General features: G+C 38.3%; 2 protein-coding genes across 5 annotated transcripts in view; one reads left to right on the top strand and one right to left on the bottom strand.

Annotated features, from left to right (window-relative positions):
* The window catches only part of nr5a2 (nuclear receptor subfamily 5, group A, member 2), a 60,732-nt gene extending 50,424 nt beyond the window's left edge, over positions 1-10,308 (top strand). The window contains 1 exon segment of the mRNA NM_001329375.1: positions 9,182-10,308. Within this exon segment, the coding sequence (NP_001316304.1) occupies positions 9,182-9,429 (248 nt within the window). The 3' untranslated portion in view covers positions 9,430-10,308.
* A 2,067-nt stretch (positions 10,309-12,375) lies between these two features.
* LOC108234274 (adhesion G-protein coupled receptor D2) overlaps positions 12,376-15,662 on the bottom strand; it is a 68,394-nt gene continuing 65,107 nt past the window's right edge. For 3 of the 4 annotated variants that reach the window (XM_037974223.1, XM_037974222.1, XM_017413332.3), the window contains one exon: positions 12,376-13,013. In XM_037974223.1, coding sequence (XP_037830151.1) covers positions 12,879-13,013 — 135 coding nt within the window. In that variant the 3' untranslated portion in view covers positions 12,376-12,878. The remainder of the gene's footprint in view (positions 13,014-15,662) is intronic. The other variant, XR_005232817.1, reaches the window with a different exon arrangement.

Here is a 15,662-nt window from a genome sequence, read left to right as displayed (position 1 = left end):
GTCTCGCTGCTCGAAAAAATGCTGAGTGGGCTGCAGGAGTAAAAATAATCCCCACACATTCAGCTACCATTCTGATATTACAAATGGAGCTCTCTGGCATGACAGCATTGCGCGGCATGTGGATTGTCAGTCATTGTGTCCCTGTGTGATTATGTATAGAGCAGAGGCATGCGCTCGAACTGCAGCGGTCAGGTGGCTGCTATAAGATTAAACAACCTTTGCTCTTTGAGCTCCCGTGTGTGTGTAAATGTGTGGGTGTGTGTGCCTTTAGACAATGTGGTTACAAGATACTTCTGGCAGAGCAGAAAACAGCGGAGCTTTAAGGTGTTGAGTGTCTGCATGCTGTGCGCGCGCGTGTGTGTGTGTAACCAGAGACAGCGATTAAACGTTTTAAAGCACAGATGATCCAACAGTTGCCGTCTCTTGTTCTTCCACTCTTTTTCTCCACACCCACCTGTGACCTGACCTCACTCCTCAGTGACCACAGCTCCTTTCTTGTTTCTTCATTCTTGTCCTGGGTGATATTTTAAGCAACATAAAAAAAGCTGAGGTGCAAAAGTGCACATTTAGGAAAGTTATTCAGTACTTCGTACAAAATAAATAAACAGTCACTTTTCAAGACGAGGCTGAAAAGAGTTGATTAATAATTCAAAGTTAACTTCGCAAAAGTCCCAGTTCAAATGGAGATATCATCATGTAACTATGTGGTGCAACATAAAAGAATAACACTGGGCAATCCCAGACATTTGTCATGTCAACTCTTGCTCTATCACACAGCTTTAGAGCATTATGTTGTGCTTTGGTGCCACCTGGCACTGACACCCAGAGCTACTGCAGGCATCACATGCCAGGCCTATGAATTTGTTCAGTGCTGAGAGGTTTTTTGTACAGCGCATCAGCAACAAAGTCAGCAAACTTTATAATAGAGTCTTCAGTGTCTGAAATGGCTACCTCTGCGACTGGCTATAAATCTGCCCATTTTTGGATACTTACCAAAATGTTTTCTTCTGTAGATAAAAAAAAAAAACTTGATGGCAAATTTAATTGTTGCACTAAAATGCATTGAACAATAAAAGTGTATCCACAGGAACAGTCTTGTTTTATCTTTTGAAATTCCTGCAATAAAACTTCTGAAAAGCCGTAAGCACACTGTATGAAAAACATTCATAGAACCACCTTAACCACAGACACACAGTAGAAAGTTAATGTGGTGATAATTTTCTAATATGCTTGTCGTTTATATTCAAAATTATTCCTTTTGCTTTGATTATCATTGCACATTTGAGTGACCCTATATGTGGCACAGTCATTGTTGTGCAAATTCCCTTTTCAGCTCAGACTCACCACAGGAACTAGTTCACAGTTTCAAAAAAATAATTTTCTAAAAATAGTTGCGAAATGTTGGTTGATGACACCATGCACCAATTAGCATATTAATCCCAGCACCATGTTGTTTTTGCTAATTCTTCCCTGCGAGACTGATTACATCTGCTTGCGTCACATTTAAATGGCTATTTTACAATAAAATTATTTGGTCACAACGCAAAATAAGTTTGAAATTGTACCTGAAAAGTGTCCAGATATAAATGTGTTTTTAATTACAGCTACTTGACAAAGTCACCTGACAAAACCTTCCCTCATGTAAATCAAATCAAAGCATTTATGTTGTTATTGCAGTTATATTTACATGTACGATGGTTTACAGGAAACATTAGGAGAAGTAGGATGTCTCTAATTGTTTTTCTTTATTCCTTTCCTTTATGCTGGTGTACTCTGCCATGGAGAGTACAAGCACAAGTCAGCATAAGCTTTCACTTTTGATGCTTAAAGCAAATTTTATAAATAAAAACTAAAGGAAAAGAGCATACATTTTAATAATAACAGTTCCCCACAGGAGCAAACAAACACGCACAAACCATCACTAACCTGGCCTCAAGGGACAATAGCTTAATTGTTTTCTGCACAGCTAATGTTTGTCCTAAAACTCTCACAATTACAAAAGCAGTTCACTCCTGAAGAGAAAGTTGTTTAATTTTGCCATTTTTAATCACACTCAGTTCAGGTTTTTCAGTTAAAAAAACAGCCTTTTTAAGATCAAAGCACAAAATAATATTAACACTCCTCATGAATGGACTCATTTGATCATGTGTGTGTGTTGGGGGTGGGGGGGGGGGTATGTGGTGTAGTATTTCTTTAGTCAGCACTCTACCTGCTGGCTCCTACTATCAATTGAGAACAGGATAAAAAAAAGTAGAGAAAAAGGTGGGTAGATGTAAAGTGAGTGAAGGATTGAAAGTCAGAGGGGGAGAAACTGACGCTATGGATTAACTGTCCTTCATGCTGAAAATATACATCCCCGGGCGCTTGGCCCTGAATTATTAATTCAAATTTGTCAGAGAAAGAATGAGAGAAATCTATTGACTGGGACACAGGCCCTTTAATGGTCTCATTAAAGGAGAGGCTGCCCGCGCCGGGCACCCTCTGTGCTGTTGCCGGAGTTTTTGGGGCTGTAGAGGGTTGGAGGGGGGTACTTGACCCCCCAATGATTTTCTGTCACTTTATCATAAACAAGAAAGGTTGACATGCCGCTACTCTCCACCACCCTCACCTCGCAGTCAAACAAACCCTGTGTGCAATTAGCCAACGGGTGCAAAAGTGCGCTGAATGTAAATGAGGTTCACGTGCACGAATTCACACAGACTGACAGAGACAGCAACACCTCGCGCGTATTATAACCTGCCTGTTTGAACTGCTACTGACAGGTACAAATGAATTACACGTTCAAGTCAAGGAGAGCCCAAAGAGTCACCTCCCAGTTATATGTACTTCTATGTAATTCATTCTTTTTTTATTTATTTCTTGGCTCTATTGATCATTTCTATAGGTTTTACTAAAGACAGCAATATTTTATCTTGATTGCTGTCCATTAGATATGAATCTGTCAGTCAAGTGTTAGTATAATCAGTTGTATTTATGACTGGGAGCTGTTTGGCTGGAGAGGGTTCAATCCAGACAGCATTAGTGAGGCAGGAGAGCAGAAACCTGTGGGTGCATCATTCAGACCGAGGCCAGCTTATTGAAAGGATTTTGTTTCCACCTCCAGGGGGGCTAAAGCAGGGGGGCAACAAGGAGCAGACGTGGGGAGAACTGGAGGGACCACAGAGGGCTAAGCACTGGCTTCATTGGTGATTCAAGTCTCTCAGTAACCCTCTGGCAAATGGATTTTCATAATGCTGAGACAATGAGTTTTTTTTATCTCTCTTATTTAACCCTAGCATGTCACTAGCATGTCCAAAATGAAAGGATAATTATCCTTATTTATTCCACCAGCAAGTTTAACGCTCTGATTTATTGTAACTGATGTATGTGGGGGGTTTTCTGTCCATTTGTTTAAGCTCTCTAAAACAAGCACAAACAGGACCAACTAATTCAGGGTGTAAATTTGCCCTCTCCTTCACATCCTCCCAGTCAGCATAGGCAATGAGAAGGGCTTGGATCATTTCTGCTCCAAGCATCTTTTCTTTTGTTTATTTTATCAGACCTAAGGCACATTTCTCTCCTTTCTCAGTGTCTCTCAACCCCCCCACCACCAGCCCGCTGAGCCTGCCAACCCATCCTTGGGCGACAGAGCTCAACCAGCCGCTACCTGTTTAGCTTAACAACAATAGCTACGTTGTCGGGGAAGGTTTAAATCTGACTTAATATATCCCCAACTGGACCAAACCTGCATAATTCGGTTTCATAGCTGCATGACATTTGGCTCCCTGAGAGGCTAAAGAGAGGGTTGATGGGCAAATTGAGCCCTAATGCTTTATTCTGACAACAGCCATTCCCCATAAATGGCCTGGTTCCAGGAAATGGGACACCTTTGTTTTTATGCACTGCTAGCAGTGAGAATGTTTGGCCTCTGGACATTGGGCACTGTTAGCTTGAGGGCAAAAAAGCTACAGTATGTAAAAGTGTGTGCTGGTGCAACAACAGTTAGACAAAGGGCACTGATCGGAGCTTGACAAGGCCTTATTTAAGGGTTTAAAAAGTTTAGTAGAGTCAAGAATACTTTCTAAGAGTTATCAAGAATAATGTTTTAAGACCATAAAAAGAGGTATTTTATTTTTAACCTTGACCTAATGTTAACCAATCAATAGCCTAAAGGCAGCAGTATGATTCTGCCAAAGGTCTGATTTTATATTTGAACAGCATCTGTAACCTGTAACATCTACCACTGTACTCAATAGGAGAAAACATTTCTAAAAATTCATGTAAAGATCCAAATCTGAAAACCTGACAGGATTTCAAAATTCAGTGACTAAGCATGTGTGTCGCCCCATTTCTCATATACAGTTAAAGTTACATATTAAAAATAAATGGTTATTCTTTACAAAATATACATGGTAAGGGGTTGTACATTTTACTTTTCAGTGGCCTCATCATGTTAGTAATAACCCTGGCCTCATGTTTTTTTTATCTTCCTGATGATGTGGACCAACATAATGTGACAGAAAATTCAGAATGGCTCATAAAAGACTTGCTAATTGGATATTCTTTTTCAATATTATTTTGGGATTTTCCCAAATGGGATTTAAGGAAAAGCAGGGAAGCTGCAGTCTCTAGGGAGCAGGAAAACTTGTTTTCTGGTGAGCACAGGTAGATGAGGACTGCAATACTCTAATAGGTAAGCAGAATTGTCCGTAAGAACAAAAATCTAGAAGAAAGAAAAAAGAATCATGCAGAATATATGTGTTTGAGTGCCACATGTCTTTATGATTGTGTGAGGGCACTGAGGGCAAAAAAACAGCTTTTCTCCAATACAAAACCTGGCTTATGTATTCGAGGCAGTGAAACATAACTCTGATAAACGCGTGGTTGAGTCGTATTGTTAACCATGCGGCCATTGACCTATGCCCCGTGGCTCTTATTTGCTCTTGTTGCACCTGCTGCCCTTTTCCTTTTCTTTTTTTTTTCCCTACCTTTTATATGTAGCAATACACTTTACCTATTGTGGATCTTCAGTAAAGTCTTGATTCTTTCCGAGTCATTAGGTCTCTTTTGTCAACATCTGCACCTCCAACTGGAGTCAAGCCGAGATTAATAATGAATAAAGTAGCTGCGGGCAGCACTGACTTGATAACAACCCAGTAGGGTGCAATAAAAAGGACTTAGCTGGGACTCAAGTTCAACTCCTCATTCCTTGAAGCACCGCTGCTGTAGTAAAAGGTGTCTCAGAAGCGACAGTTTCACATAAATGCCACTGGAGCGCTCCTATTGGAAAAGCCAGGCTGTTCCCGCCCATGCAGGAAGTAACCAATTTGTCTTCCACTCACATTTAATTGGGCAAGTTTACTGACAGCATCTCACTCAATAAGGGTTTATGACTCAGGAGCTTCATGTGTTATTTCTGGAGCCAGAAGAAAGCGCATGCTGTGAAATGTGAAAGTCGGGGTGTGAAGTGGTCGCATGTGACTGAGAGGGTTATTGATTGGGGCAATAAAAGTGTAATCTGAGAAACTGTGGGGTTATTTTGGCATATATTGGTTGTTGACCATATAAGAGCGTCTTCTGTAGAGAGGACAGGTTATAGAGTCATAAGGAAAGAGCATGGCAGAAAGAATCTGAAGATGACAGGGTTTTTTTTAGGTAAAAGGTTTTGTTTTGTTTTGTTTTCATTTATCAACAAGTTCTTACGAATCTTGTAAGCAGGAAAAAAAAAGAACAACAAAACTTGTATTTTAAATTATTTGTGAAAAATGGTGTTTTTTTTAATTTTATTAATTATTAACTGAGATAATAAAAGTATCAGCTCATCCATGGGTATTATTCCCATGTTATCTCTCCGTGTAATGCCATGTTTTTACCTCTTTGACTTATTTCAGCTGTGGTGGCTTTTCAAAACCCAGTGAACTTTGACATCAGTTTATGACTGATTTCACACCACATTGTCCACTCGGTGAGGCATCTCTGAGATCAGAGTGAAATAATAGTGCAAGCATTTGCCTGAGTGAATATGTGGGGTGTCTGTATGTTGTCTGTGTGTGTGTGTGTGTGTGTGTGTGTGTGTGTGTGTGTGCATAAGTCCCTGGAGCAGGTTGATTTTGAGGGTCGTCAAAGTGTGTGAAAGCACATGCAGAGACGTGCACGCACAGAGCAGAGCAGATCCAGTCTAATTAAAAAGCACAGCGGAGATGTCGGGGGTTCTGTAAAAGAGAGCGTGTGTCAGTGTTTGCGTGTGTGTGTGTGGTGGCTTCAGCATGATCGTCCGTCAAATGAAACAATGTATTCTGTGGGACCTCAGGGTTTCCATTTGAGTATTCGGACACGGCACTCCAACAAACTGTGGCTTTTTTATGCGAGAAAAAAAAAAAAAGTTGATAATTAGTCCCACAGTGGCTGAAGGATGAGATGGAGAGGAAGAGGAGGAGGGAAGGAGGCATTGAAGGCAGAGAAGAGAGTGCTTAGCACATTTAATACTCCATCCTGACGCTGTCTGGGAATCATTGATCAGTTGTTGTTTTTTTCCTTCTGTTGTTGTTTATTTCTTTTTTTTATTTTAGCTTTACATTTGCACCATGCTTTTAAATAACTAGGTAATAAAACTGGCCAGTTTTAAGATTTTTTTTTTATTTTGCTAAATTCAGACAAATTTTATGTTTTTTAGTTTGAGCATCATTTTTCCCACATCTTTTTGTGACTGGGAGATAACATCAAACTACTGTTATTACAGTTTGGTTTTTTTTGTATTTTTTGTAATCCCAGATTGTTCTTTTTTAAAACAAGGTTCTGCTAAAAATTTGAAAATAAAATGTTGTTTTTTGCTGTGCTTTTACCTAATGACATAGGGTAATATTTTTCTCTTAATAGTGTCTCTTCAGTGTTCTCATATAAATGCCAGAAATTCTTCTCCACGTGCATCTAAAGCAAACAAACAAATCTTTAACCATAGCCACAACTTATTTTTTGCTTGTGGTTCTGCGTGTTATTAAATCAGATTTTCTTAATTTTCTTATTACACAGAACACAGTGTTTGTTACTAATAATTCCTGCAATGTAAAATGTCTGGGCATATTGTTTGAAAAATTAAGTTATTTTCAAGCTTTAAAAGTACATTTAAAAAAACATCTTACTCCTAAAAAATAAAGGGTAGAGAATATTATGACTTTTAGTTTTAGTTTTGACTTTGAAATTAACCTTGTTGTTTTCACTTGTAAATAAGCAACATACTGTACTCAACATGGATACATCGTATTCAGCTCATAGTTGGTCTGAAAACTAGCTGTAAATATGAGACAAATTACAAGCCACTACAAGTAAGAATCAACAAAAATTTAGTCCACATTGTAGAGAAGGATTGTATTTATCATTTCTGACTTAGTTCTGCTCCTTTCCGCAGATCCTTCAAAGGCAAACACATGTGAGCATTCAGTGCCAACCTTTCATTTCAATCCTTTGAAGCTTGATTTTAGCAACCTATGACAGAAAACATATTTAAATCAAGCAAATTTACAATGGCTTTTTTCAATATTTACACTCAACTTCATGATGTTGCAACTCAGAAACTTTTTTTTTTCCATGTCTAACATGCACAGATAAAAACAAGGCCCCCCTCCTCCAACCCGCCTTGTTGACCTGCGTAGGATGTCTGTGTGTAACTGCTGAAAGCGCACTGTGCAGGCTCTGCTTATGTAAGGCTATGTTACCACTGCTCTGAGGTGTTGCTGGTGTGAGAGCTGGCTCAGGAGCCTGACAGGAGGTCAGACAGCTGAGTGGCAGCAGGAAAAAGCACATGTCATGTTTGTTTGGAGGCTCCTTTGTCACGGGCCACACCCCTCCCCCTTCTCCTGCCCTCCTCTTGGCCTTATTTAGCCCCCCGCCATGTCACTCAGAGGTCAGAGCTCGCACACACACAGTACACACCAGCTCACACACACACACATTTAGATTGTAATAGCATGGTAGACTGAATTGTAGATGGAAGTGCCTTGAAGGACCTACTTCTCATTCTCTAGACCTCATTAGCTGCTGATTTATCTCCCCCTCCTTTTTTTTAATGCTCTCGGTGGGTGGATGTGGTGGGTGTGTGAGTGTGTGTGTCAGAAGGAGGCACTGTGTGGAACAGAAAAAAAAAAAAGTATTTCTACAAATTAGTGTCTACAGAGAAATGTAGTCCAACGGATTAAACATTTTAGACAGTGTGTTTTTGTGCAGAGGTGCCAGGTATACACGGGAGCTGTGTCACCCCGGAGTCGCCCGCTGTGAGCACACTCGACCTGGGGTCAAACAGATTAATAAAAGATCACACACACACACAGAAAGAGAGAGAGAAAGAGAGCTTTGAACTGATTAAATATTCTGCACTCCCTTGCTTTATAATCATGACGAGTGCACAGAGCGCTCTAGTTTGCCATTATCCATTTAGCAAATTTTTGTCTTGTCTTACAATAATCTCCTCAAAGCCCCAGTGAGCTTATTATTGTCAAGGAAAAGTGCTTATAGCTGTTCAGAAAGGTGGAATTTTGGAAAGATGGGCAATGTATTTTGCACAAAGAATTAATAGTTAAAAAAAGACTTTTTAACAGAGTGGAATTTATTCTAAATTTAAAGACTGTTTACCCCTTCCACCAAAAATAAATAAATAAATAAAAATCTTTAATATTGAACTGAGCACATTCTGTTTTGCTGAAATAAAAAAAGAGAGAAGAACAGTGAAGTTGTTAGGTAAAGCAGTAATTGTAGCTCTAACATGACTATAGCTGCCCTACATAATTCATTGACTCCTGGGGAAATTGATCTCTCAAGAGAACCTTCTTGCTTTTACCTGATTCCCTCTATATGGTCGTCCCAGGAGACAGTTCAGTGGAAAAAAGTGAAGATGGGGGGGCATTTCATCATGCATCTTAAGCCAAGTAAAAATGAGCCACAAACAAAGAAATCAACTTCTAATACCATCCCCTGATAAATGAGGACACCAATTACTCAAACCTTTGTGTCTAATAAGAACCCATACAATCTTGAAGGCATTTAGACCTACTTTTTTCTGTCACTGTTTAATTATAAAATTGTTGAGACTATGAGACACAAAACCAAAAGTTTGTTCTTTGTGTCTAAACTTTGATCTTCCATGTCTTCCATTTTTGTTTTCCATTGATTAAAATGTCCCTGCTGAGCGTTCTTTTCCTTCTTCCTGCAGATGTGAAGAACTTGGAGAACTTCCACCTGGTGGAGAGCGTTCAAGAGCAGGTCAACGCAGCGCTGCTAGACTACGTCATGTGTAACTATCCCCAGCAAACGGACAAGTTTGGCCAGCTGCTCCTTCGGTTGCCCGAGATCCGAGCCATCAGCCTGCAGGCCGAAGAGTACCTGTACTACAAACACCTGAACGGCGACGTGCCCTGCAACAACCTGCTTATTGAAATGCTGCATGCAAAACGAGCTTAACAGGGGACTGTCCCAACCCTGTGATGCAGCTGCAAGAACAGTTCCCATGCGGCACAAAAGCCCAACAATCCGTTTAAACCAAACCAAACCTCCAGCTCAAACTCAATTGTGCGATGATGAGGAGGGTGGAGATGAGAAACTCCTATTTATACTGAGCTCATTTTGAACTTCAAGACTTACAATGTGCATAGACATCACATAGATCCTTTTATTGTAATATATAAAATAAGACTACAACAACAATGCTGACAATGTTGAGAGGACAAAAAGACACTTGAAACAAACTCCACATTTTCATGGCAATATCTGCTTAACCAGGATTATCAGACTGCCAGATCCAACTGAGAGAATTGCCAAACCCTGTATGTGTTTTAGCACTGATTTCAACAAAAAGGGTTGTTTGTTGGGACACAAGGCTCAGAAACACTGCCCATCTTTCAAACAGCTTTGTAACTACAGCTCAACAACCCTCCTCTGTGTTCTCTCGCTGAAACTGTGTTCCAGCTGTTGTCGGTACTGTAAAGTCAAACGGACACGCAGCCAACCAGGCAAGAGACTCTTACCTGCCACAAGTTTTTGGAACTCCCACGTGTCGTCTACATCAGTAACTTGACCTGAATGAGAAGGGAGGACTGGTGGCTAAGAAATGGTCTCCAAAAGGAATAGTCATTATTGAACAAAATGCTATAAGCTTATTAAAAAAGGACACATTTTCCTTTTGCATTGGAAGTCATTAACTTATCATGGTCACCTTGTTGTTCCCCCATCTCTCTATACATCCCCAGAATCATCTTTATCTATGTACCTCGAAGAGACCAGTGTTAGATAAAATCATTTAATGAAATCTGCAAAATAACTGTAATCCTAGCCCCTTTTCTTGGGGAACAAAAAAAAAGACAAACACCCTTTTTATTTTTTCTTGAAACCTGGAACAAAACAAAGAGTGATTCTGGAGATGGAGAAGGATTGATCTTGACATTCTCTGAAGAAAAAAACCCAACAACAAATCCTTCTATCAAAGAGAGGAACGGAAGAACTAATAACTTCATAATCAGTGTTATAAACGGGTGGAAAAAAATTGTGATGTCACGGTTATGTGAGTCTTGCCTTATTTCATCACCATGCTAGCTAACGTGCAGATGTGAATAAGACTATGTACAAATATATAAATATATATGAAGTATTAATGTTGTAAAAAATAAAAGAATGAGTAATTCAACAGGTGTTTACATTCATATGGTCATATGGGAGAGAACTGTGACGAAGCATAATTTGCAATGATTTCCTAAAAAAAAGAATGAGATCAGCTAAATGAAGAAAAGGATTCCTCTTATTTGTTTTGTTTGGTGTGTGTACAGTGTTCGATTTTCTTTTTTATTTGTTTTGAACAGTACTTAAATTATGTCGTGAGACTCTAAAATCAAAGGGAAATAACACAATATTAATTTCTGTCTGCTGGGATTCAAACATTTGTTTTTTGAGCATTATTGTCAAAGAACTTTGTTTCACTTAGCATTTTATTTGTAAATCTCTTTTGCTTTTTTTTATTTGTAATTCTTTAACTTTCATCATTGTACAGTATGTCACTGGTTACGCCTAATAATAATGAAGATAATTTATTGCGTCGCTGGGTCTCCATATTTGTGTTACATGACGTGAGGTGTCCACGCCAGAATAAATTTGTTTACTGTAGCATGCTCTCTGTTTTGTTTCCATGAGTGGTTTTGAGATGGTCTGGAGCAAAAATAAGACAAAAGAAGAAATTATTTTCAGTCGTCTAAATGTTCATGCAGGTCTGTATAATTTAAATGAGCATTGTGTTTAAGGTGATAAAAAATATTTGTGCCACATCAATTTTTATTATTGAATATCAATTTGAAAATTTGTTCTTTCTGATTTTCTCTTTAACCAAAGATTTCATCTTTCTCCTGTGAGCTGTGATTTTCAATCTTGTGCCCCAAATTAGCCAAATTCTTCATTTTTTCCTCATGTTTGACAGCTTGTATTATTCTGAAGCTGAGTTTCTCCTTGTGGAGAATTCAGTAGTTGTTGCTGTTTTATCAAAGTGTCCCTTATTCTGCCTCTTGCAACAACATATGGTGTTAATTGATCCATTTTGTCAACATTTTGGTAAATATAATGTAATCGTCAAAATTCTTTTTGTGGCATATTTAATGTACAGAAAATTTCCTTTCAATCTAATGTCAGTAAGGTGTTCTGATTCTGAGGTTTTCCATCTCTTCCACTCCTTTATTGTGTCTCCTGATCAGACAATCTTATCCATCATTTGTTTAAATCCTGTGCAGATACCTTAGAAGGTAAACTCCACAGGACATGCAGGCGTTACAGTCAGAGCATGGTTGTTAGAAAACTGCTGCAAGCCTGCTCCAGCCCAAGAGCTATTCTTTGGATCTATGACTGAATAAATGCTTGGAGGAAGTGTGTTTGGTGACTTTGCTGTCATAAGTTAAAAACAATGGAGATAAATCCAGCTGTTTGCTTTAAAAACAGTCTAAACCGGTGGTTCTCAAAGGTTTTATGCCTTGCACCCTTTTTGAGGGAGAAAAAATTCCAAGTCTTCAGAGTATTATCTTTAAAAAGAACAAATCAATTTGAACCATACAGAAGAAAATAAGTAAATAAAAATAAGCATTATTTGGCAAAAATATTAAGTTCAACTCCAAAATACCATTTTATTTTCATTTTTCTATGACTTTCATCCATATTGCTGATATTCTACATGTTCTGATTGGTACTTGATCTTGGCCAAAGTTTCTCTGAGACTTACTGATTTATTTATTTTTTTTACATTTTCATGAATAGATTATAAAACCAGATTCTCAGTTCCTCTGAACACTATTGCTACCTAGCTCTATTTCACTTGTTTAATACTGAAAACAACATAATGAGACAATAAATAGTTCTTTAAAATGAAGCAGCTAGAACTGCAGCAGATAAAAATAGTCACTTTTAATCAATATCCACATGCTGACATCTGAAAAAAAATGTGTTTGATAGTTACAAACAAAGATCACATGAGTTAAGTGTCCTCAGCAGAAAAAAAACTGCAGATAAATCACAGTTACACATTAATTCACACAAACAGGACAATGTGGTGCTTTCTGTACATCGAGAACAGCCAATAAAGACAAAAAAACTACTGTAGTACCAAAACTAAATGGTACAAAAGAGAAACTTAAAATTGAATTAATAACATTATAAGGTATTTTACTTGCATGATGTGTCTGTCTTCACTAAAAGTAATAAAAAAAAATCTAACTGAGAAACAGATGAGCACAAATTTCATTATGACCATTATCACTGACCACAGACAATAATTTTCAAAGTGAAGAAAAATGGCGCCATGATTAAATAATAAAACATTCTTCAAAGTGGAATTACAAATTGTTCTCAATGTGAAGCAACTGTGAACGCACGGTGAGTCCACGTCAGTCTACGCCGACGAGGCCGTGGCTTTTTGGAGACGAAGGCCTGCGAGGAAAACAGGAAGCTGCGAACTCGAGCTCCATGGGAACGTGAAGAATACAGCCGGGCGGCAAGGCATCCACTTCTACAGGAGATCTCTGAATGTAGGAAAGGGACAAGAAACTTTACAGAGCTGTAACTTTAGATAAACATTGACTTACATTCATAAAGAAAAAAAACTATATTATGAAACACAGACATAAATGAGGACAATTAGCATTTTACATTTAGTAAACTGGCACTTTAAACTTTTGACTTCACTCCCACGACAGCACAAATGTCATTTTAAAGTCATTTATAAGTACAATTAAAAGCATATAATTTATTCAAACAAACCTTTACTATTACAAAATGATTTGGCAAGGGAATAACACATTCAAAAAGCCTTTTTGTTAATTTTACAAGTATCACTGGTGAAAATATTTAGCCTTGGGTGATGGCTCATTTTCAATACATTGTGGTTATTTGTATGTTATGACATTAACTATAATGTTCAGATGTTAAAATAATGGCCACATTGTTTACTGCTTTCTTGCAATTCTTTATTTCCCTATTCTTGTCTGGCTTTTGGGTACTTTTACCTACGTAAAACACATGGATAGACTATAACTTTTCTACTATTCAAAAAACTAAAATAAACGCTAATAGCTCTAAGGTATTTTTTAATCAAACTACTGCTATAAATACTAAAATTTAACCTTATAGATAAATAAATATAGCTAAGTAAGCGGTATGAAGGCTATTTTTATTGCTGAGGTGGTCCAGATGTTAGAGGTGTTGACGTGCAGCATTAAAGATGCCAGTCACAGACGAGCAAGCGGCCAGCTCGATTCCCGGCGCACAGCGTTGCAATTCTCACTTGGAGCTTGACTTGCAGTGCCTGGCCTCCTGCCTGTAAATGTGTTAAACCTGCTTTCACTCGCTCTGAATTTGTATAAATAATGTATATACATTTATACACAGACTCTAACAAGTGCAGCCTCAGGTGAAAATACTCAGAAATGCATGCTCTGCGCATCCCCGAAGGTGGACATCAGCTCCAAACCAACTAACTCAAAAGATAACCACACAGAGGAAAACACACACACACACAAATAACTTGCCAAAAGCAACACAAACACACAGAGATAGTTCTTTTCTATCACACACAGTCCTGTCAGTTTCTAAACAAGTTTTCCTTTCCATCACACAAACAGCCCCAAGTTGCGTCTGCCAGTGTTATGTGAAGCTTTTAAACTCTGGAACCACATCACTCGTGTTTACTGAGATGTGTTTGTGTGTTTCCCTGCATTGTCAAGCAGAGTCAAAGGGAAAGAGACTGCAGGGAGGGAGAAAAAAAAAAGAGTAAAGCTTTGGGAAGTGTTCCAACATTGTGGGAAAATGTGAAGCCGAATGCTGGAATAAATATATTTGCTATGAAGTCCAGTTTGAGGCAGGCCCCGAGGCTCAACAGCTCACATGGTGGCTCAACTTGTCTTGGCATAAAGGCTACCACGGCACACCAATCAGAGAATTTACAACAGATTACAGAACAGAATTTACGATGTACGATCTGCTTTAAAGAAATTTGTTTTTTTCAGGTTGCAACCATAAACTTTATCATAAACTTTAAAATATCACGTACGGAAGTTCCTCAGCTGGTTTTACAAGAGAAAGTAAATAAAATAGTGTAATATATAAACATTCTGATTACTTCTCTGGGTTGTAATAGTCTTAAAAATGTCATAACTTTAACATTGCTGATTTATAAAGTTTCACTTCAGAAAAAAATTATTAGGTATGCTAAAAAAAGTGTATGAGAATTTTACTATTTTACTCTTACCAGCAACATTTTCTAAACGTTTTAAAAATATCCTGCGTGCAGCCTGTAACAGGTATTGGTATAAATTAGCTTATCATTTATCTGTGTTATAAGTAAAACTAGTGGACATTCACAGGTGAAGAACACAGCAAAAAAGAAAAAAAAAGAAACAATAACAGAACAACTCTTCAGAGAGCCAATTAGCCAACACTCTAATCACTTACACCAAAAAGCAACTGGGGGACCCATTGTTCAGCGGCCTGATGGACAAACTTTAAAAATGTAAAGATCAAATTATTAGGCAAGCATTGTTAAAGGGAACACTCGTGATTATTATGCAAAAGCTTCACTATGGCATGCAAAACAAATACACTAAGGTTTGGAGATGGAATGGTTCGAAGGCCGCTGCCGTTTCATTTCAAAGCATGCATTATACATCATTGTGCATAAAGAGGAAGCCTACAGCATTACAGTGTTTTTTTCTACAATGATTATCCTTTATTAGTCATTAAAAAAGATCGAGAGAGGGAAAAAAATAAAACTTTTAAGCACCTGAACCTCGCTGCCAGCATTCCATTAATTGCCTGCACAAAGGGTAGAGCCTTCGGAGATTTTTCAATTTCAAAAAATGAGGAGCATGCATTCACTCGTGCTCATGTTATACCGGCACTTAAATCCTACAGAGCTCACATAAAAAAGGACTCAAGGTTGCATCCAATTGAAAGCCTCCAACTACAGCCACTTTAGAAATCCATTTAGCAAGCGGGGGGTTAGAACGTCTAATTCAAACAGAGTCGTCCTGTTAAAACGGTTGCACCAATATCTTTACAAAAAAATAAAAAAAATACAGACACTTTTCTCCTGTGTTTGCTTGGCTCCATTGTGGGAAATATGAACCTGGCTCATAGAAAGCTGGCAAGACACAAAGAATTAATCTTGCCAGACC

Source organism: Kryptolebias marmoratus, linkage group LG24 (assembly GCF_001649575.2).
Source record: "Kryptolebias marmoratus isolate JLee-2015 linkage group LG24, ASM164957v2, whole genome shotgun sequence".
NCBI classification, from domain to species: Eukaryota; Metazoa; Chordata; class Actinopteri; order Cyprinodontiformes; family Rivulidae; genus Kryptolebias; species Kryptolebias marmoratus.
Note: the sequence above shows the minus strand (reverse complement) of the source record. Positions and strands in the feature narration are given on the sequence as shown.